Below are 25,039 nucleotides of genomic sequence, written 5' to 3' on the forward strand. Positions count from 1 at the left end.
CCACAATCTTCTCTCACAATGAGAAAAAGAACTTCAATAATATGTTGAAAGTGAAAGTGGAAATTGCACACAAGAAACATTGAGTGTGAGTTTAGTAGCCCCTAAGAATGACTGAAGTAATGCCTGAGGGACCATTAAAAAAAAAAAAGAAAGAAAGAAAGAGAAAAGTTATCTTTGAGTTGATTCAACTTATAAAGATCTTATTGGATAGAGTAGAACGGCCCCACAGGGTTTCAAAGGATGTAATCTTTATGCACAGAACTGCCACATCTTTCTCCTTTAGAGCTGCTATGGATTCAAACCTCTGACCTTTTGGTTAACAACTGAGAGCTTAGCCATTGTGCTACCAAGGCTCTTTAAGGGACCATTACCTAGTCTCAATTTTGGACATCCTAAAAGATACACATGCTGAAGGATAACATGAAAGAATTCATCAATATCTGAAAACATTTAAGTCACTCTTTCTTTACAAATATTTTCACAACTCGGTCCCGAATTTGCTTTGTCCTGACCCCATAAATGACTGGATTTAAACAAGGAGGTACAACTACATACAGATTGGCCAAGAGGATGTGAATGTAGCGAGGAATATTTTTACCAAAACGATGAGTCATAAAGGAGAAAAATGCTGGTGTGTAAAAGGCCAAGATGACACAGACATGTGAACCACATGTGCTAAGTGCTTTGAGCCTGGCATCCCTAGAAGGAAGATGGAAAACAGCACGGAGAATCTGAACATAAGAGAGGGCAATAAGGATCAAGTCAAAGATGAGGACGGCAATGGTAAACAAGCCATAGATAATGTTGACTCTTATGCTAGCACAGGCAAGACGAGCAATTCCCATGTGTTCACAGTAGGTATGAGGGATAATGTAGTGTCCACAAAAGGGCAATCGCTTGAGAAGAGGGCAGAAGGGCAAGACAAGAAGGACTGAATTACCCACTACAACAGAGGCCATGAATGCTACCGCCTTGTTGGTGAGGATGGTGGTGTATCTCAAGGGGTAGCAGATGGCCACAAAACGGTCAATCGCCATGGCCAGGAGCACAACAGATTCCATACCAGTGTAGGTGTGGATGAAGAACATTTGAATGAGACAGGCTTCAAAGCTTATCTCCCTAAGATTGAACCAGAAAATGGCTAGCACCTTGGGGATGGTCGAAGTGGAGAGGCCTAGATCAATAAAGGAGAGTAGAGCTAGAAAGTAAAACATGGGTTGATGAAGACTCTGCTCAGCCTTGATCACAAACAGGATCGTGACATTCCCCACAAGTGCTATGAGATAAACAACAAAGAAAGGGTAAGCAAACCAGACATGGAAAGCTTCCAGACCTGGGATACCCAGCAGAAGAAAGGTGGAGGGATATGAGGCAGTGCCATTGGCAGAGGACATCCTGTTGAGGACTCTTGGAGAATACTGTCTTCTTCAATATTTCTGGGAAAACACAAGGAAATATATGATGGTTGAATATAACTAGATATAATAGCATGCTGATAAAACTGTTGAGACATAATGGAAGGGACTAGGAGCATAATAAACTATCAGAGACATTCAATTTGCCTTTCACATTTAACATTACCGTGGGAATTGAGAAGGATTGAAACAGCCTTTTCTAGCAATACAATGTAGTGATTCATTATGGTATTGCGCTTATTCTTTTGTGAAGTGCCTATACTTCTATGATCATTTGTACCAACAGAAAACTCTTTCGGTGGCCAGGACTTTTCCAAAGTACTTCAAGTTACTTTGTTATTAGTTGCAAGACACTTAAGGGAAAATTCCCCAAAATGCTATGAAATGAGGAGGAGGGATTGAAATAGGAGGAAACGTGGGATGTGAAGTTCAGGAAGATATCCACCTGTGACGTTCATCTGCCTTTCGTAGTTTCCTCTTTTTAGCCATGCCTGCTCTATTTATGTGCCTTTCTAAGATTGTGTTGATATTCATTTGGCAATTAAACCGTACTTATATTCCTTGACTCATTATTTCCTCATTAGTCAAAAACATTACAATTAACCATAGAAACAACACAAAAGTCACATAAACATCTTAATAGAGGTAGAAAAAGAAAAAGCATTTAATTAAATTTAGCATCCATATATGATATTAAAAAAAAATCTCAGAAAACTATGAAAAGGAAAACTTGCTCAGTTTGGTGAAAAACATCTATGAAAAACTTATAGCTAGCATCATGCTGAGTGGTAAAGCACTGAGTGATTTGCATACTAGGATTAGGAGAAGGCAAGAATATCAACTATCATCAATTTATTTGATATTTTTACTGGAGATTCTAACTATTCAATATGGCAAAAAAAAAAAAAAAAGACAAAGATTGGAATGAGAGAAGTATACTTGCCCTACTCCTAAATGGAAAGTTATGTTTATATAAAAAAAATTGTGTTCTACAGCTAACCATGTAGCTTACTTATTACTTATCTGTATATCAGAATGAATATTTCTATATACTATTAGTAAACAAATGGTTCATTTTTTAAAATTTTACAAGAACATGTACAATGACATAAAAAACTGAAGTATTTAGGAATAACTACTGAAAATTATAAAACACGGATAAAGAAATGAAAGAAGGACTAAATAAATTTTCAAATGTACCATATCATATCAATGGTTTGCAAGATTCAAATTGCTCTTAGTATGTCAACTCTTTCAAAATTGGTAAACACATTCAAAACAGTTTCAGTTAATACCAATAAATTTATGTTGATTCTAAACTAATTATGTGAATACCCAAAACACCTTGGAAAAGGAATAACAAAACTGATGTTTTATATTAAAGATCTTCAAAGTTATAAAGGTACAGCAATCAAGTCAGTGTAATTATTTCACAATGATAAGCAAATAGATAAATACCTATCTACCTAAAAAAACCTACCTACTTAAAAAAAAAAAAAAAAAACAGTGCCTACTAGAGCAGGATAAAAATTAATCAATATCTATGCTCAATTAAATTTTTATAAACACTTCAATATAGTAATTCCATGAGGATAGGTAAGTCGTCCGTCCAATGGTGCTAGTGCAACTGAATATGCCTAGGAAAACATGACCTTTGGACTCAACCTCACAACACACATAAAATATTAATCATATTTCTGTCATAGACTTAGACAAAAATATCAAACTCTAGTCATTAACATACTGCATAGAAGAATATATGTGCAACCCAGTGGAAAGCAATGGTTTCTTAAGACATAAAAAGCAATAACCAGACAAAAACTAATCAAATAGATGTCATCAAATTAAAAACTTTCCATTAAGAAAGTGAATTTAGAAGGTACATGCTGAGAGAAAATATTTTCAATCCCTATTTCTGACAATGGGCTTGTGTCAAACTTGTATAAAACATGTTCACAACTAAAGAAGCCCAGTGGTGCAGTGGTTAAGTGCTCATCTGCTAACCAAAAGGTTGGCTGCTAATCAAAAGGTTGGCAGTTCAAATCCACCAGCTGCTCCTTGGAAACCCTGTGGGGTAGTTGTACTCTGTCCGACAGGGTCACTGTGAGACGGAATCGACTCGAAGGTAATGTGTTTGTTTTTGTTTTACAACTAAAAAATAAGAAAAACAAATCATAGAAAAGGAAGCAAAGAGACCTAAATTGACACTTCACAAAGGAAAATACACAAATGACATAAGATTGTCAAAGTTACTAGTCATCAGGGAATGAACAGTAAACTGAAATGAAATGTCACTAAAAGTAGAAAGAATGACAGCACCAAATTCTGGCCAGGATGTGGAGTGGTAGGAGCTCTTACACTGATAGTAGAAATTGACTATAAATTGAATATAAAGCAATGTTGGGGGATAAACAAGTCATTTCTTAAAAATTTCTCATAAACCACACCAATCATTGTATACAACAATTGAATTCCTAGGTTTTACCCAAGATAAAATAAAACTTCTGTTTAAACTAATTGTACACAATTGTTCGTTAACAACTTTATTTTATGATTTTCCTAAAGTGGGAAAACAAACACAAATGTTCATCAAAAGATGGGTAATCACACAAATTTTGGAATATTTACCCAATGAAATTCTATTCGGCAATAAAAATACATCAACTGCAGATAACAGCAGATCGACAGCAGAGATGAATCTCAAAATAGTTATGCTAACGATGGCGGCTAGTTACAAGAGTCTATATTAACTTCTAGAATATGCAAAAAAATCTATGGTGAAAAATATCAGGTCGGTGTTTGTGCCGTAAGAGAAAACAAAAGTTCACTGAAAAGGAACACAAGAGGATTTTTTGAGGTGATGGAAAAGTTCTAAATCGTAATAGAGTACGGGATAAATGCGTATATTCATTTGTTTAAAATGTGCACTTAATATATGTGCATTTATATGTGCACAAATTTTATCTAAAATAATCAAATCCAAGCCTACAGAGAAAAGAAGAGTATTTATGGTTGTTGAAATTAAGTGATGCGTACATTATAATACTCTTTTTAGTTGTATATGTTTGAAGTCCTTCATAATGAAATGCTATAAAGAAATCGACCTAGTAAGAGAAAAAAAGGTTTTTTTTTAGAGAAAAAGTGAAACTTCGATTTAACGAATTATTCAATTTGGATCTTATTTTAGCGATGATATTCACTTTGAATGAGACATTAAATAATCGCACCAAATTAATACAAAACTCCAGAATCCTAAAATAAGTACCATATTTCATAATCACATTCAAAGAGCATAAAATAAACATTTGTGAAGATCAAATATTATGTAATGACTTCCATTATTAATATGATCTAAGCTTTTTATTCCTCATATTTTCCTTCTTATACACACTCATCAGCTTCTCAGTGAAATGCTAACCATAGTACATTATTTATGACTGTTCGCAACAAGCTCATTGATAACCGCCATTCCTCTGAATGATGATGGACTGCGTAGAATTACAAAGCCAGACCAAAGGCCAGAGTAGTGTCTTAGGCTGTGCCCTACAGTTCTCTCCAAGATTTCTTTAGAGTTTACCCTTTATTTTACAAGAGTTACAGTATATATTTATGCCAAATTGAACAAAATTCTATATTACCTTTGGAAAATTCAAATCTAATGTCTGGGAGCCAACGGTTTTCTCGATGGGAAATAACCCAATTGGATGGCCTCCAGGGTGCATTTTTTTCCTCCGCTTGAAATATAAACACTCTCGTTGTTCTCTTTCATTTAATTGAATCTTTATTCTAGAAAAAGGGTCCATCAAAGACAATAATATTTGCCAAACACTCTGCTAAATTATTTATACAAATATTCTCACTCAGATTTCTTAACAACCAACTTTACATAAAAACAGCTGAGATTAAAGGAATCTAAAAAACTTGTCTAAGGTAACTCATAAAAGTCAGTTGTACGGCTGGGTTTCAAAAGTGGCTTTGTCTCCATATTATTAAATCTCATAAACTTTGTTCAATATTTCTTTTGATTAAGTAGGTCTAGAAGGATGAAGTAATTCTAAGTTAAAAAGGAAAAGAGTCTATTTTCCATTGCACAGTTATTTAAAGCCTATATATTCAGGACAATTATGGAAATATTTTTATAATGTATTAACATGCTTTCACTTATGAAAGATGTTTAGCCTGGGACGAATATACAAATTCCTGGGAAATAACCCTGATACATGGACTCTGTTTGTTGGAACAAAAAACAGAAAAAAACAGGATTCTTTAAGTCAGAGTAACTTGTATTTTGTGTCACTGTACTGATGACAAACACATTTACAGAATTTGGTCCTCAAACACACCTCAGACTCAGGTGAACTGGTACTGTCACTCTTGGTTTGTAGCTCAGAGTATGAAGAACTTTCCCAAAGCTGTACGGCTAATAAGATCCATAAACTATCTCAAAGATGTCACTTTACTGAACAACACATTGTTCTCCCTGACACAGTCTATAGTTCTGGAATCTGGTCATTCGTTATGCTCATATCTGCATTGAAAGTATATCCATCTGTTGTCTGAATGCTCCTAGTCTATAGTGTTAGCTGTCATAAAGAGACCCTGGCACTTAAATCTGCAAAATATCTTAAGTGATACTACCTGATGTGACTTCCAGAAAGTCTCCTCAATGTCCACAGTGCTGGTCTGCCCCACCTGTTAGAGCCTTCCTGTTGGGGGATAACCACAATCACAAACTATGACCTGGACTCCCTTTTCAGGTACAGCATTCTGCCTGTCCCTGCAGTGTCAGGCTGGCCCTGCTTAGGACCCCTCAAGAGGAACCCTTTATGCAGGGGATGTAGCTCCCTTGGGAAGCATGTCCTTTGCTAGTCTCTCTCGGGAATAAGAGCATTTGAGAGTTTATGCTAAGCATTACGAAGCCTCTCATCTCATCTCATTTCAAACCGACATTACTGGAAATCTATTTCCTACACTCTCCTATGATCATGTCTACTGTCCTTACTGGTCAACGTAGCAGCCTATCTGGGCATAAACTCAGCTATAAGGAAGGGGAACACAAGATTGGATCCAGAAGTAAATGACTAAATGATATTTTTTTCCATTCCAGTAAGTTTACTAAGCTATGGGTGAAGGCAGTTCAACAATATATGTATTTTCAAATATCCAAAATTTCTCTTTTATGTGTTGATTCTGGAATGGGGGATTATCAGACAATATCATAAATACCACATGTAAGTAAAATTGTGCTTAAAATCATTCAAAAGCAGTTGCAGTGGTACAACAACAGGGAATTGCCAGAAATTCAAGCTGGATTCAAAATTCAGAACAGGGTTCCAAACAGGTGATATCATTGTTGATGTCAGATGCATCTTGGCTGAATGCAGAGAATACCAGAGAGATGTTTATCTCTGTTTTATTGTCTATGCAAAGGCATTTGACTTTGTGGACCATAACAAATTATGGATTTGTATCCAGTTTGTAGATCCAGAACACTTAACTGTACTCATGCGGTACCTGTATGTAGACCAAGAGGCAAGCAGTCATTCGAACAGAACAAGGGCATACTGAGTGGTTTAAAGTCAGGAAAGGTGTGTATCAGGTTTGTATCCTTTCACCATATTTTTTCAATCTGTATACTGAACAAATAATCTGAGAAAGTGTACTATAAGAATAAGAAGGGGGAATCAGGATTGGAGAAAGAATCATATGCGATATACAGATAACACAACTTTGCTTGCTGAAAGTGATAAGGATTTGAAGCAGTTACTGATGAAGATCAAAGACTACAGCCTTCAGTATGGATTGCACCTCAACATAAAGGTAACAAAAATTCTCACAACTGGACCAATAAGCAACACCAAGTGTAAAGGTAGAAAAGATTGAAGTCAAGGATTTCATTTTACTTAGATCCGCAATCAACGCTCATGGAAGCAGCAGTCAAGAAATCAAAAGACACATTGCGTTGGATAAATCTGCTGCAAAAGATCTCTTTTAAGTGTTAAAAGACAAAGATTTCCCTTTAAGTACTAAGGTGCACCTGACCCAAGCCACAGTGTATTCATTCTCTTCATATGAATTTGAAAGCTGGACAATGAATAAGGAAGACCAAAGAAGTGATGCCTTTGATTTATGGTGTTGGTAAATAAAATATACTGTGGACTACCAGGAGAACGAACAAATCTGTCCTGGAAAAAATATAGCCAGAATGCTCCCTAGAAGCAAGGATGGCGAGACTACGTCTTACATACTTTAGATATGTTGTTAGAAGGGACCAGTCCCTGGAGAAGGACATCATATGGTTAATAATAATAATAATTTTAATAGGCTAGTAAAGCTTTCCATTGGATTCTCCAGTACACAAGCTTCCTCTGTTAAAGGGGATACCCACTCCACTGGAAAATCATGAAGAGAATAGACTTGAGACAAGATGGTGTGTAGCTGCTTTCTTTTGAAGACTTTAGCAGTTTTAGTGGTTCAAGAATTCTTGGAACTATTGTTATATCTCTAGGCAGGAGAGTCTATGAGAAGGGATTGACTCACATTTTTTCTCTTCAAGGCACCTCTAGTTCTACATTTCCTGTCATGGACCCAGGTACACGTCCGGGTCACAAAGAATCTGAGATGATGGTGTAAGGGTTAGGCGGGTCATCTCTACTTTTTGTTTTCCCCAGTATATGGTTGCTTACATTGATCTTCTCTAGCCACTTTTTTTTCTAAACTTACATACCTTCTTTATCCCATTCCAATGCTAAAACCAAATCTACTGTAAATATAATCCTGGAAAAAAAAATAATGCCAAAAGAACTAGGTTTAAAATGACCATCTTTCTGGAACTGTGGAGTAGAACATTCATTGGAAAAACTAAACGGGGAGCGATTATATATTAAAACAAAGAACATTTGTCTTGACGCACCACAAATCCTCATTCCTCACTGGTTGTAATTAACAGAAAAGCAAAATTGCTTTGTTGGTGGTGGTTGTGGTGGTCGTGGTGGTGTTTTGTTTTATTTTGTGTTTCTTTTTTCTAGGAAAGGGACAAAGACTTAGAGAAAGAAATGTGAAATACAGGGAAATGATTTAATGGAAAGACTCTGAGTCAGACAATATGGGTCTGAAACTCAGTTTGTCTGTTTACTGGATATGTGAGTTTGGGCAAGAAATTTAAATGGTGTCTCCATTTCGTCATCTGTAAAATAAGCAGAATAAACACCTGGCACAAATATTATTGTGAAGGTTAAGAATATATACATACTTGTACAGCACTTAAAACATCCTGATACATAGTAAGAAATTCATACGTTTGTTGATAATGGCTTAGTTGTGTCATTTGTTTATAGCATGTGTGAAAATATGGAGTAGGACAATGGTATAAATTATGTGAGGGAGGAATTGGAAATGTAATATTTTAAATTACAGGCAGACCCTGGGTTATAGACAAGATCCGTTCCTAACAGTGTCTTTAAGTAGAATTGTAGGTGAGTTGAAATAGTAGCACAGAGTTCTTACTTAGCCTTACTTCAGTGCAAGAAAAAGGCTCAAAGCCTTTTCAATTATTTAAAAGCTGCATGTGCTGTGAGTGAAGGTGATTGTGATGAACAATTTGTTTTGAGTTGTGATTGGTTCAATCATTTCAAAGTCAGGGCAAGTTTACATAACATTAAAGGGCAAGTACAAGGCATCTATAAATTGGACATCCATACCCCAGGGACTGCCTGTAGTTATGTTGCACATATGAGGTATAATGTTATTTGAAAGTACACTCTAATACATTCAAAAATATGTTTTAAACTCTATCTCAGCCACTAAAATGTTTATTAAAATAGTAATAAATAATAAGTCAATAGAAGAAATAAAATATGTTCGGTTAGGAAAAATGAAGGCAGAAATGAGGGAAAGAGAAAGAATAGATGGAACAATTAGGAGATAGCTATCAACATGGTCAGTTTTAACCTAGCCATATGAATCATCACATTAAATATGAATTATTTAAACAAACCAGTCAAAGTCTGAGATTGTCAGGCTGGATTAAAAAAATAAGACTTCATTATATATGGCCTTTAAGAATCCTTCTTTAAACATAAATACTTAAATATGTTTAAAAAACAGATAAATGTAGATTATGCTAACAATAACCCAAAGACTGGAATATCTATATTAACATCAAATAAGAGAGATTTTGGGCTAATTAATATTTTCAGAGATAAAGGATATTATACAATAAAGAAATAATTTTTAAGAAAAAATAATTTTAAACAATCTTCAATATACATGAACAAAAAAAAAATTTAAGAACTAGTGGAACTAAAGGAAAATTAGACACATTTGTAATTATACTTAGGATTTCCAAAGTGGTGAAAATTTTTAAGCTCTCGGCCACTAGCCAAAAGTTTGGTGCTGCAGACCCACACAGAGGCACCTCAGAAGACAGGCCTGATGACATATTTCCCAAAGATCACACCCTTGGAAACCCTATGGAGCAATTTTACTTTACACATATTGGGTTGCCATGAGTTGGAACTGACTGGAGGCAATGAACAGCAACACGACAATAATTATAGTTGGAGGTTTCACCTAGTATGACCAACCACACAGCTTTGCCTAGCACTGAGAAATTTCCTGGGGGCACGGAACTTCCACTGATAAATCTCGGAAAGTCCAGGGTACTCAGAGATGGTTGGTTGTTCTCCTTAATTTACTCCTTTCTCAGTAATTGAACAAACATGTAGACAGGTGCTGTAGAAAACCTGAATAACATTATCAACCAACTAGACACTGTTGACATTTATAGATGGCTCCTTCCAACAACCTAAGAACATAATTTATTTTCAAGCACACAAGAAAATTTACCAAGACAGAACATCTTGACAATAAAACAAGTCTCAACAAATAAAAATCATACAAAATATGCTCTCTGACAATAAAGGGATTAAACTAGGAAACTAGAGAAAAGGTATCTGGAAAATCATCAAATATTTGTAGTTTAAATGACATATTTAAATAGCTCATGGGTCAGTAAGGAAGTCTCATGGGATATTAAAATAATCTGAATAAAATGAAATTGAAAATGCAACATATTGAAATGTTGGGATGCAGCCAAAACCATATTGAGAAGAAAATTTATAGTCTAAAATGCATACACTGGAAAAGAAAAAAGGTATAACACCAATAACTTACATGTTTCCACCTTAAGAAGCCAGGAAAGTAAGGGGAAAGGAAAATTAAAGTTTTTATAAGGAAAGAAATAACATTTTTAGTGTGAAAACCAATAAAATAGAAAGTGGGTGGGCAGAAGAGAAAGTAGATAAACTCAAAAGTCAATTCTAGGAAAATATCATTTTACATGATAAAATCATTCCTAGACCGATTAAGACAAAAAGAAAGCAGAGGTAAATTATCAATAGCATATCAGGAATGCAACAATAATGTCCACTTTCAATCTTTTTATTCACCATTGTATTGTCCTTCATGGAAACCCTGGTGGCATAGGGGTTAAGAGCTACAGCTACTAAACTAAAGGTTGGCAGTTCGAATCTACCAGGTGAGGAAACACTATGGGGCAGTTCTACTCTGTCCTATGGGGTCGCTATGAGTCGGAATTGACTCGATGGTAATGGGTTTTTTTTTTTTTCATATTGTCCTTCATAACCAGTGAAATAAGGTAGCTAAAATAAATAGAATCTCATGCTTGAAGCAGATAATTCTAAAGAACTACAGACACTTTTATAATACTGATGAATAAATTTAGCAAGTTTGGAGAATACAAGATCCAAACTCAAAAATCAAATATATTTTACATATTTTGTTGCTGTTAGGTGCCATCAAATTGATTCTAAGGCATAGTGACCCTATGTACAACAGAAGGAAACACTGCCTGGTCCTGCACCATCCTCATAATTGTTGTTATGCTTGAGGCCATTGTTGCAGCCACTGTGTCAGTTCATCTCATTGAGGGTTTTCCTCTTCTTTGCTGACCCTCTACTTTACCATATGTGATGTCCTTCTCCAGGGATAGGTCCCTCCTGATAACATGTCCAAAGTATGTGAGACATCCTCACTTCTAAGGAGCATTCTGGTTGTACGTCTTCCAAGACAGATTTGTTCATTCTTTCGGCAGTCCATAGTATATTCAATATTCTTTTCCAACACCATAATTCAAAATTTAGCAGCTGTAGCTCTTAACCACTACACCACCAGGGTTTCCCAATTTTTCTTTAGCCTTCCTTATTCATCATCCATTTTTTGCACGCATATAAGGCTAATGAAAACACCATGGCTTGATCGGGTGCACCTTTGTCCTTAACATGATACCTTTTTAAAGAGGTCTTTTGCAGCAGATTTGCTCAATACAGTGCATTATTTGATTTCTGGAATGCTGCTTCTGTTGGCGTTGATCGTAGATCCAAGTAAACCGAAATCATTGACAATTTCAATCTTTTCTCTGTTTATCGTGATATTGCTTATTGGTCCAGTTGTGAGGATTTTTTTTTCTTAATGTTGAGATATAATCCATACTGAAGGCTACATCACAGCAACACGCAAGTCACCATATTATGACAATCTGACAGAGGCCTGGGGTTATATATTTTAGCAATAAATAATTAAAACTAGAATTTCAAAAATCAGGTCCCAATAGAAAATAAGACATGAAATACTAGGAAACATTTGCAAAACATGTTCAAAATGTATACACTGGAAACTACAGAACATTAGAGACAGAATTTAAGAAAGACCTACACAATGCATAAATGCAGACCAATATTATACCCATGGATTGGAATATCCATGTTTTGCTGATTAGATAGTACACTTTTCATGGTTTGTCTATCTTCTTTCTAAGACTGTTCTTGGTTTAGAAAATGTGTTTATTAACAAAATAAATAATAATAAATAAAAGATGTTCCTTTTATGTAGAAAAGTATTAATATAAATGACATCAGAAATATGGAAACAAATTATAATAAGACTGTAAAAAAGAGAAACATGGGATTTTTTTTGGAAGGAAGATTGAGATGAGCCTTGAAATATTTAGAATTACTAATTTAGAAGAAGCAATAATACGAATTATAGGAAAGTCTTCATGTTTAAAAATAAAATGAATATAAACCAGGTGTGGATTGTCCTGGATGAATTTTGTATGCCTTAGTAATAAAGGCTAGGGTAATAGTTGGAAAATTAAGATGACTTGAAACATTTACCGATAAAGGACAAAGACTAGAGCCTTCAATATGGATTACCACTGACCATAAAGAAAATGAAAATCATGACAAAAGTTGAAGAAACTGAAATTGTCAAGGATTTAATCCATGAAACCAGCAGTCAAGAAAAGAAATAAACAAACAAAAAAATGGATTGCATTGGGCAAGCCTGCTACAAAAAAACCTCTTCAAAATCTTAAAAAGTAAAGAGATGACTAAGGCGTGACTGACCCAAGCTATGGTCTTTTCAGTCACCTCATATGCATGCAAGAGCTGAACAAGGAAAACAGAAGACAGAAGAACTGTGATGTTGGTGAAGAATATTGACTATACCATGGACTACCAGAAGAACAAACATATCAGTCTTAGAAGAAATACAATCAGAATATTCCCTAGAAACAAAGATAGGGAGACTTTGGCTTACTCACTTTGGACAGGTCATAAGGAAAGACCAATGGCTGGAAAATGACATCATATTTCATCAAGTAGAGGGTTAGAAAAAATGAGAAATACCCTCCATGAAGTGAATTGACATGGTGTCTGCAACAATGGGCTCCAACATACTGAAGATTGTGAGGATAGCACGAGACAGGACAATGTTTCATTCTGTTCTACATTATGTCTCTATGAGTCAGAGCTGACAAGATTACAACTCACAACAACAAAAGAGTTGAAAATTTAAGTGGCATATGGGCAGAGGTCTTAGCATTTTAAAATTCATTATTTACACAATTCCTAGAAGAACGTCTCACATGTAACTACTGCCGTATAAGTATTGAATAAGTGAATGCAAAATAGTTTGTTTAATGCATCTTAGCAATTTTTCTGCACTGAAAAAATGAAACATTTAAGCAAGGTCATTTCATATTCAAATGTTTATCAAATATTTATTGTAACTCAGTTCAAGAATTCTTAAGAAGTGTTTATTGATGAGGGGGAGATACTTCGTTGTTTTTCTTGTTTTTGCCTTGTTCCTGTATTGCTCCTTCTTTTCCCGTTTTCTGGTTCCTGAGGCTTTTTCTTAAGCTCTCAGTGAGTGATGAGAAAATTAAGGCCTCAGATGGTATGGATAACTTTGTAGAAAGAAAGAAATATTATGTCTCTAGAGTACCACCAGATTCCCGAGGGAAGTGTCCTCTATGTTATAAACCCCACTCAGTCATGATCCTTGCTGACCTGAGACACACTTCTCAGTGTCACACAACACACACACATGCATTCTTTTTCTGAAGTTCAGATTTGTGTGAGTATTTTAGCACACACTAGAAGGGGCATTTAGACACTCAACATGTTGTGAACAGTTGGTCTGTTCCTCACTGTAATAGAGAAGATAAGTAGAAGAGAAGTGATTAGCATGATAGCGATTAAATATATGGATATCAGTGCACAGTGCTAAACAAGGGATATGATGAAGAACCAAAGCGTAAGTAACTGTGTTGATGCACTCAGGGATATTTGTCCCTGTTTATGCTCCTTTCCTGACACACCAAGGTGGGCTTTGAAACAATACTTTGAAAAAACTGAAGACTCTTGTATGTAAGAAAGACAATATTGATAGAAAATTGTATATTTCTAGCTGCATTGATGTCAGCTTGATCTTGTTTTAAATCTCACTTTAGCCAATTACTAGACATATGATCAAGTTACTTAACTTCTATGAAGGAAAAATTTCATGGTGATAATACCTCATACACAGAGTTGATATGTTTACAATTATATGCTATGAAAAATGCAAATTCGTGTAAAGCCTGTAACACTGTATTACACACTAACTCTGTATTTTTGACTTGGTAGTGATAGGTGCTATTATTGTTATTTTAAGCATAACCTTGTAGAATTATAGATTCCTTTTGGTTTGAAACCATTAGGCAAGTGTTGAGATTTCCAGATATCTCTTTATGGTCACCTGTTTATCTCATTCTGTTGATGCCTGTCATGCCATGAATATTATATGGGAGGAAGTTTTGTTCTTGTGCTTTTCAAGGCTATATTTCTAAGCATTTGAGTAGTGCCTCAGAAAGAAAATGTATAATGAATTTGTTGTTCATTGATTGAAATAATGGATAACTCATTGAGCTAAATTATAAGGGACAGTATTCAATGACTTCCAAATTCTCTTCCCAATTCACATCGGAGTTGAAATCTACTGTTCTACATGTAAGTACAGCCTGGTCTGTTTTCCTTTAGTCCATGTTATTACATTTACTTTTTATCAGCCATCATCATTAACTCATTTGTAAATTAGAGTTCTTAGGAATCAGAAACAATAACACGTTGGGAGAGATAGAACTCATAAATATTTTATTGGTGGTAGCTTTATTGAAAAACGCTGGTTTTTCTGAAGTTTCACTGTAGTTTTTTTTTTCTTTTGCATAGAGAAACACAAATTTCTGCCTGACCTGTTTGATTTTTATTCTTCTTTTGAGTGTTTTTAAATTTTAATGCAACACAATAAAGAAACACTAATAAAATGTCCCAAAATCCCACAACCTAGAAATTTCTATCATTCCTATTCAATGTAATTTAATACAAATTCAATGTAATTCCTGTCAGTTTTCTTGTGCAAGTATGTATTTTTCATTAAAGTTATCATACTATATATCCAAAGACAGATTCATCTAGTGATTAAATGTACTCCCTCTGGCTTTTTGGATAAAAGTGACCTCACTGCTGGTTACCTGGGAGACAATGCCCCAGCTATTTTACTTCCCTGTGGTTCATTTTTATCAATTATAAAATTGGACATTGCCAGTTATACAGTAAGAAACAAAAACATATTAAGCATTTGTTAGTATTCTGATTCTTTATAAAGATTGTCCATGATATTGAAACACTTTGTTAGTGGCTAAGTTCGTCAAATGAATATAACATAATTTAATTCTGCAATCTGAAATATCTGTTGTTATTGTTATTTGCTGTCTAGTTGATTCCGACCCAGGGTGACCCCATATGTTGCCGAGTGGAACTATACTCCATAGGGTTTTCAAGGCTGTGACTTTTCATAAGCAGATCTCCAGGCTTTACTTCTGAGGTGCCTCTTGTTGGGTTTGTACTGCCAACCTTTTGGTTTATAGTCCAGTGCTTAACCATTTGCGCCATCAAAATATCCAAACAACACCAAGTTGCCCCTCTCCTTATCCACAAAGACATATAGCACAGGGACAACTTCAGATTAATTTAAAATATTTATTCATGAACATTACTTTTTTTCCTGATTTCCTATTTGTACATTACCCTAGTAGACACAGTAGAAATAAACATTTGTGTATTTTTAGCTTTTACGTAGATTAGAGCCAGTCCAAGCTGTGTCTGTCTTATTCAGCATTCCAAGTATAAAGCCCTTACCTTCTAGTCAGTTCTGACTCCTGGCAACCATATAGGACAGAGTAGAACTGCCCCGTAGTGTTTCCAAGGAGTGCCTGGCGGATTCAAACCACCGACCTTCTGGTTGGCAGCTGCAGCTCTTAACCACTATACCACCAGGGCTTCCATTCCAAGTATAGGCCACCCCTAATTTTTCTAGAGCCCTTGTTCACTTATATGAAGAAGTGGCATATAGCCCCCCTCTTTTTGTTTTGTTGCTTTGACTCCTTTCCTCAAATATCCCTTTAAAGTGGGCAGAGGGAAGGCTCTGCTCAAAAAGAGAGGAAACAAACTTTTGTAAATCTGTGATCTTCTTAGTGCACTGTCCCATTTAGAGTTGTGTGGGCAGCAGAAAGTGAAAAGAAGATAAAATTTGCCCTCTACTGCTACCAGAGCACCATTATATAGTGGCAATATAATATTACCATACCAAAACCAAAGCTGTTGCCGTGAATCAATTCCGACTCATGGCAGCCTTGTATGTTACAGAGTAGAACTACTCCATAGGGTTTTCTTAGCTGTAATTTTTACAAAAGCAGTTCACCAGGCTTTTCTTCCACAAAGCCACTGGCTGGGTTTGAACCACTAACCTTTAGGTTTGCAACTTCACAAACAGCTTGCACCATCCAGTGACCTTAGGGCCTGACAAGGTCTTTCCTTCACAATGCTGAGATGAACAGAGAAAAGCAAAAGCTCTGTTACTATGTTATCACCTTTACTTTGCAGATGACACAGTAGAGACCTACAGGGTCGCTATGAGTTGGCATTGACTCAACAGCAACGGGTTTCGCTTGGTTTTTTATAGGACAGAGTAGCGTTTCCAAGGAGCGGCTTGTAGATTCGAACTGCAGACTTTTTGGTAAGCAACTGAGCTCTTATATTTGAAAAGTTGAATACTCAGAGAAACCAGAATTGTTCTTGAGGAAAACCCATTGTCATAGAGTCGATTCCAACCTATAGAGACCCTATAGGACAGAGTGGAAAACCTGGTGGTGTAGTACTTAAGACCTGTGGCTGCTAACCAAAAGGTCAGCAGTTCTAATCTACCAGCCACTCCTTTAAAACCCTTTGGGGCAGGTCTACTCTGTCCTATAGGGTTGCTATGAGTCTAAATTGACTCGACGGCAATGGGTACACAAGGAAGAAGAGCAGAAAACAGTTAAAAAGTGTAACTATTTTATATTTTAATAGATATTATTTAAAACTCATCTTTATATATTTGATTTGGTATATTTTTACATTTTACAAAATAAAACATATGCTTCAAATCATTAAATTTTTAATACTCTTTAAAGCAGAGACATACTTGAAAATTGGAATATAAATTATTTGAAGGAGTCACTGCTAACTTTTATCTTCATTGTATTTTTGTACATATGTTTTATTTAAGGACTTTTTCAAAAGCTACATAAAATTACATGGTATTTTACTTTATCTTACAAAAATCCTTTAAAAAATTCCCTTCTTAATGAATCAGTTGAACTTCAGTTTAGCATAGTAGGATGCAATAAATTACATTATTCTCCGAAATATGTTCCAGCACTATGGATGCTATTAATAAATTATGCATTCTTTCTAACTAGACTTGAAGTCTGAACGGATTTACCATCATTGCCCTGTCATGCCACATACCAATGACACCTTCTTCAAGCCGTCTATCTTCACACTAATTGGAGTTCCAGGCCTTGAATTCATGCAACACTGGATTGGGATCCCATTCTTCATCTCCTTTATCTTGGCCATGATTGGAAATAGCCTCCTCATCACCATTATCCGCACTGAGCGTAGTCTCCATGAGCCCATGTATATCTTTTTAGCTGTGTTGGCAGCAACTGACCTGGGTCTGACTCTTTGCATTACCCCTAAAATGCTGGCTATCTTTTGGCTACAGTCAAGGGAGATTTGCTTTGACTCCTGTCTAATCCAGATGTATTTCACTCACACTTTCCAGTGCATGGAGTCTGGCATTCTCCTTGCCATGGCCTTTGACCGATATGTTGCTATTTGTGAGCCTCTGAGGCATTCTGCTATCCTCACTAAGAAAGCGTTAATCAGCATTATATTGGTGGTGATCATACGAGCGTCTGTTATCATCATCATGTGTCCACTTCTAATAAAACTGCGTCTGAAGCATTTCAGAACTACAGTTATCTCTCATTCCTATTGTGAGCACATGGCTGTGGTAAAGCTGGCCTCAGAAAATGTCAGGGCCAATAAAGCATATGGATTGTTTGTGGCTTTCTCAGTCCTTGGATTTGATGTAGTCTTCATCTTCTTGTCCTATGCCTTTATCTTCCATGCTGTCTTCAAACTGCCACAGAAGGAGGCACGATTCAAGGCATTCAACACATGCACAGCCCACATCTTCGTCTTTCTCCAATTCTATATCCTCACATTTTTTACATCCTTCATACACAGATTTGGCTTCAATGTTGCTCCTTACGTACATATTCTACTGTCCAATCTTTACTTGCTTGTTCCACCCTTGCTTAACCCTATTGTCTATGGAGTAAAAACCAAACAGATCCAAAAGAGGGTTATCAAAATGTTCACTACCAAGAGTTAAAATGATACACGCTCCAGTGCTGCATTCACTCTTCATAGTGCTATGCCTACCAATTCTTGTCATACATAGTGTTATTATAATAGCCTTTGTATTTTTTAGCTCACATAGGGTTAGTTATAAATTTAGTAAAAAAATTGCCAGTAATTCTTATACCAATTTTCAGACACCATTTCAGAACCTTGAACCCCTTTCAACATGATATTTACCATGAAAAGTTTCATTAACGTTATAAGATATATATATATATATATAAATATATATATATGATATCCTCTGTCTTTGAATAAGGCTCGATGTCACAGAATGTTACCCTGAGTTTGCCTGGTTTTCACTTGGTACAACTATCATACTTGTTCTCATACTTTTTACTACTAGATTCTGAAGTATGGATGCATAATGACAGTGTTCGTATTTTAATTATTGGTAAATTCCCAATTCTCTGAGATCCCATTGCTATCATAAATTTGCAAATAACATGGTATAATATGTATGTAAATTTCTTATCTCATTTCTGATCTTTTTGTACTCACTGTGGGTTCTATATTCTTTGTTGGAATCAAATGTTTCCTGTGAAAGCAAAAACTAAATCTTGTTAAATCTTTTTTTTTTTTTTTAATCACTTAAATTTTCTGGAAATGACTTCTCGTCATTGAAATCTTTACATTTATTCTACTCAGTGTACCCTTACAAAATTGTGTTTTTGAGAAATTATCAAGAGATAAGAGCCATGTGTCTTTCTAGTATACCACCTAATAAGCCCATGAACATGGGAGCATCACTTACTCTCTCTGTGTTACTATAATCATTTTGCTGAGTTGCTCAGAAAGCTAATTGTTCATGTATCAGTGAATGCATTTCTCAATGCTCTCAAAGATTATCACTCTCATGTAGTGTAAACCAAAAAACCAAACTCAGTGTTGTCGAGTCAATTCTGACTCATAGCGACCCTATAGGACAGCGTAGAACTGCCCCACAGAATTTCCAAGGAGCACCTGGTGGATTTGAACTGCCAACCCTTTGGTTAGCAGCCGTAGGAATAAACCACTATGCCACCAGGGTTTCCTCATCTAGTACATGTGCATTAAAATAATTTGAATTATTGATGTTATTCTTATCTTAAATTTCTAGAAGGCACACATTTGCCTGATTATTGGATTATCAGTTCCTGCACTCAGTGAACACTTAATGAGTGGAAATATGTTTAAAAAAAAAAAAGGATGGTCAAACTGTAGTGAAGTAATGCCTCAGAATGCACATTTTATATTTTTCTCTTCTAGAAGTTCAGGATAACGGTAACATACTCTTTTTTTTTTTTAATTTCTATCAACATCTTTTTACCACTGTCATTTAACTTTTCTCTTTGTCTACTCTCCCTTTGTATATAGGCTAAAAATGCACATTATTCACAAAGCCCCCTTTAGAAGGGCTTCTTTTGCATTCTGCATATGTCTCCTAATTGCTACAGTTTGCTTACTGAACAGCTAAAATAAAATGATAAGATTTAAATCAGAAGATTCCATTTCTTATTTATATCTTATGTTTTAGAGTTTGCCTAAGCATGGTATTGGTTCTCATACCATATTTTTAGACAAATAACACACACCTCCTTGATTGCCAACTGCGCCCTCCCCACCACTCCCCAAGGTATTTTTGTAAGTGCTGCTATGCCAATTTTTTTTTATATGCTGCTGTAAAAAAATTAGCATAATATTCTTAAGAAAATACCTCTGTCGGGGGAGGGCACAGGTGGCAAACAAACGTAGAAGGCATGCATTATTTGCATACAAACACAATATTTCTCCATGGCCAATAAAAAGATGTTCAAAGTTTTCATGTGATTGTGTTTCTGTGAGTGCATGTGTTGGTACAGAGTGGGTCTGGAGGTGAAAGCCTAGTTATGAAGAAGTAGATGAGTATTAAAATTCCAAGGAATGTTGACATTTAAGGGGCAAGTGTAAAATCAAACCAGGAAAAGAGACTGAGAAACATGTTGAATTCAAAGTGATAAAAAAAAATTAAGAGTGAAGAGAAAAGCACTTAAAAATGCTGGAGAGAGGCAAATAATAATGATTTTTTTTAGTAGAGGCAATTTGCAAAGGTTTAATAAAATGATGTGGATTCAATATGTTTTGTCGTGAGCTGAGAGATGAATGTTAGTTATTCAACCACACAAGCAAGTAATCACAGGCTATACCTAACATTTTGAGATGTTTAGGTGTATAGAGACTGAGGAAGATAGAGGGTAGACAGAGACAATCGAGTAAAATAAAGAACAATTACATGATTAAAAATATGAAGATATTTGGTGAGGCATGGACTAAATACAGAACACTTAGGTGTATTTAGGCCCTTTATGAGGAAATCAATTGTAGAGCATCACAAGTATCTATAATACTCATCATGAGTATTAGTGTTACTAAAATTGGCTTATCCATTCACCAGTAGAAGGACATTTAGATTGTTTTCAGTTTCTAGTATTTATAGATAAGGCTCCAATAAACATTAAAATATAGGTCACTATATGAACATGAGTTTTCATAGGGGTTTAAGCCATAACGCGGTATCTGCCTACTGAAATTCTTCCAACCCTTCTACACACTAAACTACTGTGTTGTTGTTAGGTACCATTGAGTCAGTTCCCACCCATAGTGACCCTATGTACAACAAAACAAAACACTGCCCGGTCCTGCACCATTCTCACAATTGTTGCTATGTTTGAGTCTATTGTTTCAGCTACTGTGTCAATCCATTGTGTTGAGGGTCTTCCTCTTTTTTGATGATCCTCTACCAAGAATGATGTCCTTCTCCAGGGACTGGTCTCTCCTGATAACATGTCCAAAGTACATGAGATGAAGTTTCAGAATCCTCGATTCTGAGGAGCATTCTGTCTATACCTCTTCTAAGACATATTTGTTCCTTCTTCTGGCAGTCCATGGTTAGTCAATATAAACTACCATATCTTCCATGAAGTCTTCCTGATCAACCTGGTACAAAGTGATCGGACCTACTTCTTTGAATCCATAATACTGAGTTTCTCACTTTTGTTGATTTGTCATAAATTACTTCTGAAGAACATTGCAATATTTTCAAAATTTTATAATAAAGTAATTATAAAACGACAATATTTATGGAAAAAATTTTTATTTTTACATTTTACACTATCACTTAGAGTCTGGAAACTTGACAAATTTGGTCAGTATTTAACTCCCACTCTTCTTTCATACTAACTCTAAATTCTGCATAAATATTGCTAGTGATTGCAGCATCCAAAGAAATATGGCATCAAATCTAAAATATCAGTCAGCATAATGTATGTTCAGAGCTGATATACACATGCAAATTAGTAGGAATTTTTTAGATAATTATTTTTATCATCATACTAAAAACAGTGTTATCATCATTTCTGCTTAGAAACCCAAAAATGCAATATTAACTTCTAAAAACTGAGGCTATAAATATAACCATTTATGTTTCTTTATTTGAGATGAATTTGCAGGAAACAAATGGAAAATATATAGAAAATACATTTAACAATACAAATAATAATATATAATTGAGTGGCTCTGCTTAGTTTATAAACATAATCTCTCATTTGATATTCATTGTAACATATAAGGTAAATAACAGTAACTTCCCATATTCAGGTGAGAAAATGAAGATTTAAGACAATGACAAACTTGCCTTAGGACCTGCTGGTCATTATTTGTAGACCCATAAATCTAAACCAATTTTTTCTGCTTCCATAATCAAAGCTATTTATCTCTTACCTATAATGAAGGGAAAATGTTTTGAGTTGTCTACAGCAGGGTTATGAATTTTCCAAACTTGAAAGATTTTTGGAACAAAAAACAAGCTATGGAAGTATATGTCAACATTTTTAGGGATATTTGGACTAGAAAGCTGTTCTATAGCTTCATAGATTTACAATACAAAATTTTAAACTAGGATATATATCTTAATTTTTCTAAAACTTACCCAATGTTAACTTTGTTTGCAGTGATGCCTAACCAAAATGTGCAAATATCCACAGGCATGAGACAAAGTGACTAGCGCACAAAAGAATATGGAAAACTTTCTAAATCAAAATTTAACTCTATGAATGTAGTGATCAAAATGCACATATAAGGTTCTCTGTTGTTATTTACCATATAATTGGATATTAAACCGTATATTTTCAGTCTGTAAAAAAAAAAAAAAAAGGTTGCCATTGAGTGGATTCCAACTCATACAGACCCTATACCCATTAAATATTTACAGAAGGGAGCCAATATAAACAAGCCTTTCTGTTAAGTACAATTAAACCTAGTTACTATGACAAGGCATTTCTCTTCCCAAAAGGTCCATCTCATATGTATTTGGTTTTATTTCTCTTTCCCTCTTTATTTCTGTAATAATATTATCTTCACATGGTCATAGATCTGCTTGGTTCTGACTCCATAGATAACAGGGTTGAGCATCGGTGGCACTATGACATAGAGATTGGCCAGAAGTATGTGGATATAGCGGGGGACCTCCTGGCCAAAGCGATGTGTCATAAAGGAAAAGAGGGCTGGGGTATAGAAAGCAAGAATTACACATACATGTGAACCACATGTGCTGAGGGACTTGAGCCGGGCTTCACGGGAAGGAAGACAGAAAACAGTACGGAGTATCTGGACATAAGAAATAGCAATGGCTATGATGTCAAACACCAAGATGGAAATAGCACCCAGGCCATAGATAATATTGACCTTGATACTGGCACAAGACAAACGAGCAAGACCCATGTGTTCACAATAGGTGTGGGGAATGACGTGATTCCCACAGAAGGGTAGTCGCAATATGAGAAATACAAATGGAATAACAGAAAGAAATGATCTCACTAGTACACCAAGACCAATCACAGAAACGACCTTGTTAGTGAGGATGATGCTATATCGGAGTGGGTTGCAGATGGCCACGTAGCCGTCATAAGCCATTGCCAAGAGAACTGCTGACTCCATGCCAGTGAAGTTGTGGATGAAAAACATCTGGGTGAGGCAGGCATTGAAGATGATCTCTCTAAGGTTGAACCAGAAGATACTGAGCATCGTAGGGATGGTAGCTGTGGAGAGACCCAAATCAATGGTGGCCAACATGGCTAGGAAGTAGAACATGGGCCGATGGAGGCTGTTCTCAGCCTGGATCACAAACAGAATTGTGAAGTTCCCTAAGAGTGCAGTCAGGTATACAGCAAAAAAAGGAAAGCCAATCCAGATATGGAAAGTTTCTAGTCCTGGGATTCCCAGCAGTAGGAAGGATGAGGGATGGAATTGGGTGTCATTTGTAAGAAACATCCTGCCTGGTAATGCATAAGTCCATGGTTCTTGTAAGTATGTGGTTGGCCAACTTTTATGGCACTAGATAGAACCTGAAGCTTTGGAGACCTAAAGAGAAATAAGAATGTCATATGTTTGTGTAAATTCTCGTCCTTAGTTAATTCACACATTTAGAAATGTACTACGTATAGGGAACAGTGAAGAAGGGATATCTCAATGAGAAAGCTCTGGAAGAAGTTATGTAATAGATTACAATAAAAGTCCTCCATGATATATATTTATTTTTGTTAGTATCCTTCTTCTCTGTTTGTTTGCATTGGCCTCATCACTTCATTATGCCTTAATAACTCCTTATTATTTCCCTTCTGTCATCATCATGAACAAAACCATGTTCAGTTCTGACAACTTAGGTCTTTTCTAGACCCTATACATAGTGACCTCTATTGATTCCAGTTGGTTGGATGATAGCACAGGTGTGAACACACAGCATTGGTAATAACTTGTCCCTGAACACACGGACTCATTAAAATGTACCCTATAATATTAAATATCACTTTTTAAAGGATTAAAACTGGCCCATGTGTTACTACAATATACCTAACTACCACTTATCGAGGGACTACCTAATATTTGCAATTCTTTATATCAGAACCTGTGCAAATAATACATATACGAGGACGTATTTTAGCCCTATTTTGTGTACAGGATCTGAATCTCAAATAGTTTAAGAGAATTGACAAATACTCAAAACGCTTAGAGTAATAGAGATTGGAAAAGAAGCCAGGGAAGAAAGAAATTAATTAAAATGGAGGGAGAATAGAGAGTAAGCAAAAAGACAATTCATGCCTTATTCATGTCACATATACACAGCTCCTCTTCTCCCCACACATGTTCACTCAAACACAAGATCTTTCTTTTTTTTAACTCACATCCTTTTGAATAAGGCATATTAGTATCTTTATTTTGAAGTTGAAGCAATTGAGATTTAAAGAGTTTAAAACACATGGCAAAAAGTTTGAAGAAAAGACTACATAGGAAAAAAAAAAAAAAAAAACCTGAGCTATAAATTATCAGGAGGAAGCCAAATCTATCATTTTCAAAGTTACCTAAATGGTTCTTACATGTTTTCATACACCTTAGTGTTTGCTAGATGGGTATTTCCAAAGCATTTAATCATCCAGTATGTGCAACTATTTTGTAGTA

The 25,039-nt window shown here is 35.5% G+C and overlaps 3 protein-coding genes across 3 annotated transcripts; 1 reads left to right on the forward strand and 2 right to left on the reverse strand.

The window, feature by feature from the left end:
• Positions 1-303: 303 nt before the first annotated feature.
• Positions 304-1,700, reverse strand: LOC100674108 (olfactory receptor 52E4-like). The gene has a single exon (XM_003421545.3). It carries the CDS (start codon positions 1,392-1,394, stop codon positions 456-458), a length of 939 nt encoding a protein of 312 aa, XP_003421593.2. The 5' UTR covers positions 1,395-1,700; the 3' UTR covers positions 304-455.
• A 15,893-nt stretch (positions 1,701-17,593) lies between these two features.
• LOC100656254 (olfactory receptor 52A5-like) lies at positions 17,594-18,539 on the forward strand. The gene has a single exon (XM_003421443.3). The coding sequence runs from the start codon at positions 17,595-17,597 to the stop codon at positions 18,537-18,539; it is 945 nt and encodes a 314-aa protein (XP_003421491.2). The 5' UTR covers position 17,594.
• Positions 18,540-22,752: 4,213 nt separating this feature from the next.
• On the reverse strand, positions 22,753-23,891 carry LOC100673828 (olfactory receptor 52E2-like). The gene has a single exon (XM_003421544.2). The coding sequence runs from the start codon at positions 23,852-23,854 to the stop codon at positions 22,919-22,921; it is 936 nt and encodes a 311-aa protein (XP_003421592.1). The 5' UTR covers positions 23,855-23,891; the 3' UTR covers positions 22,753-22,918.
• Between the last annotated feature and the right edge of the window lie 1,148 nt (positions 23,892-25,039).

Source organism: Loxodonta africana, chromosome 7 (assembly GCF_030014295.1).
Source record: "Loxodonta africana isolate mLoxAfr1 chromosome 7, mLoxAfr1.hap2, whole genome shotgun sequence".
In the NCBI taxonomy this organism is placed as follows: Eukaryota; Metazoa; Chordata; class Mammalia; order Proboscidea; family Elephantidae; genus Loxodonta; species Loxodonta africana.

Bases quoted from the DNA above. Each gene is read 5' to 3' on its own strand.
- LOC100656254 (XM_003421443.3), top strand. From the start codon at position 17,595: ATGCCACATACCAATGACACCTTCTTCAAGCCGTCTATCTTCACACTA.
- LOC100673828 (XM_003421544.2), bottom strand. From the start codon at position 23,854: ATGTTTCTTACAAATGACACCCAATTCCATCCCTCATCCTTCCTACTG.
- LOC100674108 (XM_003421545.3), bottom strand. From the start codon at position 1,394: ATGTCCTCTGCCAATGGCACTGCCTCATATCCCTCCACCTTTCTTCTG.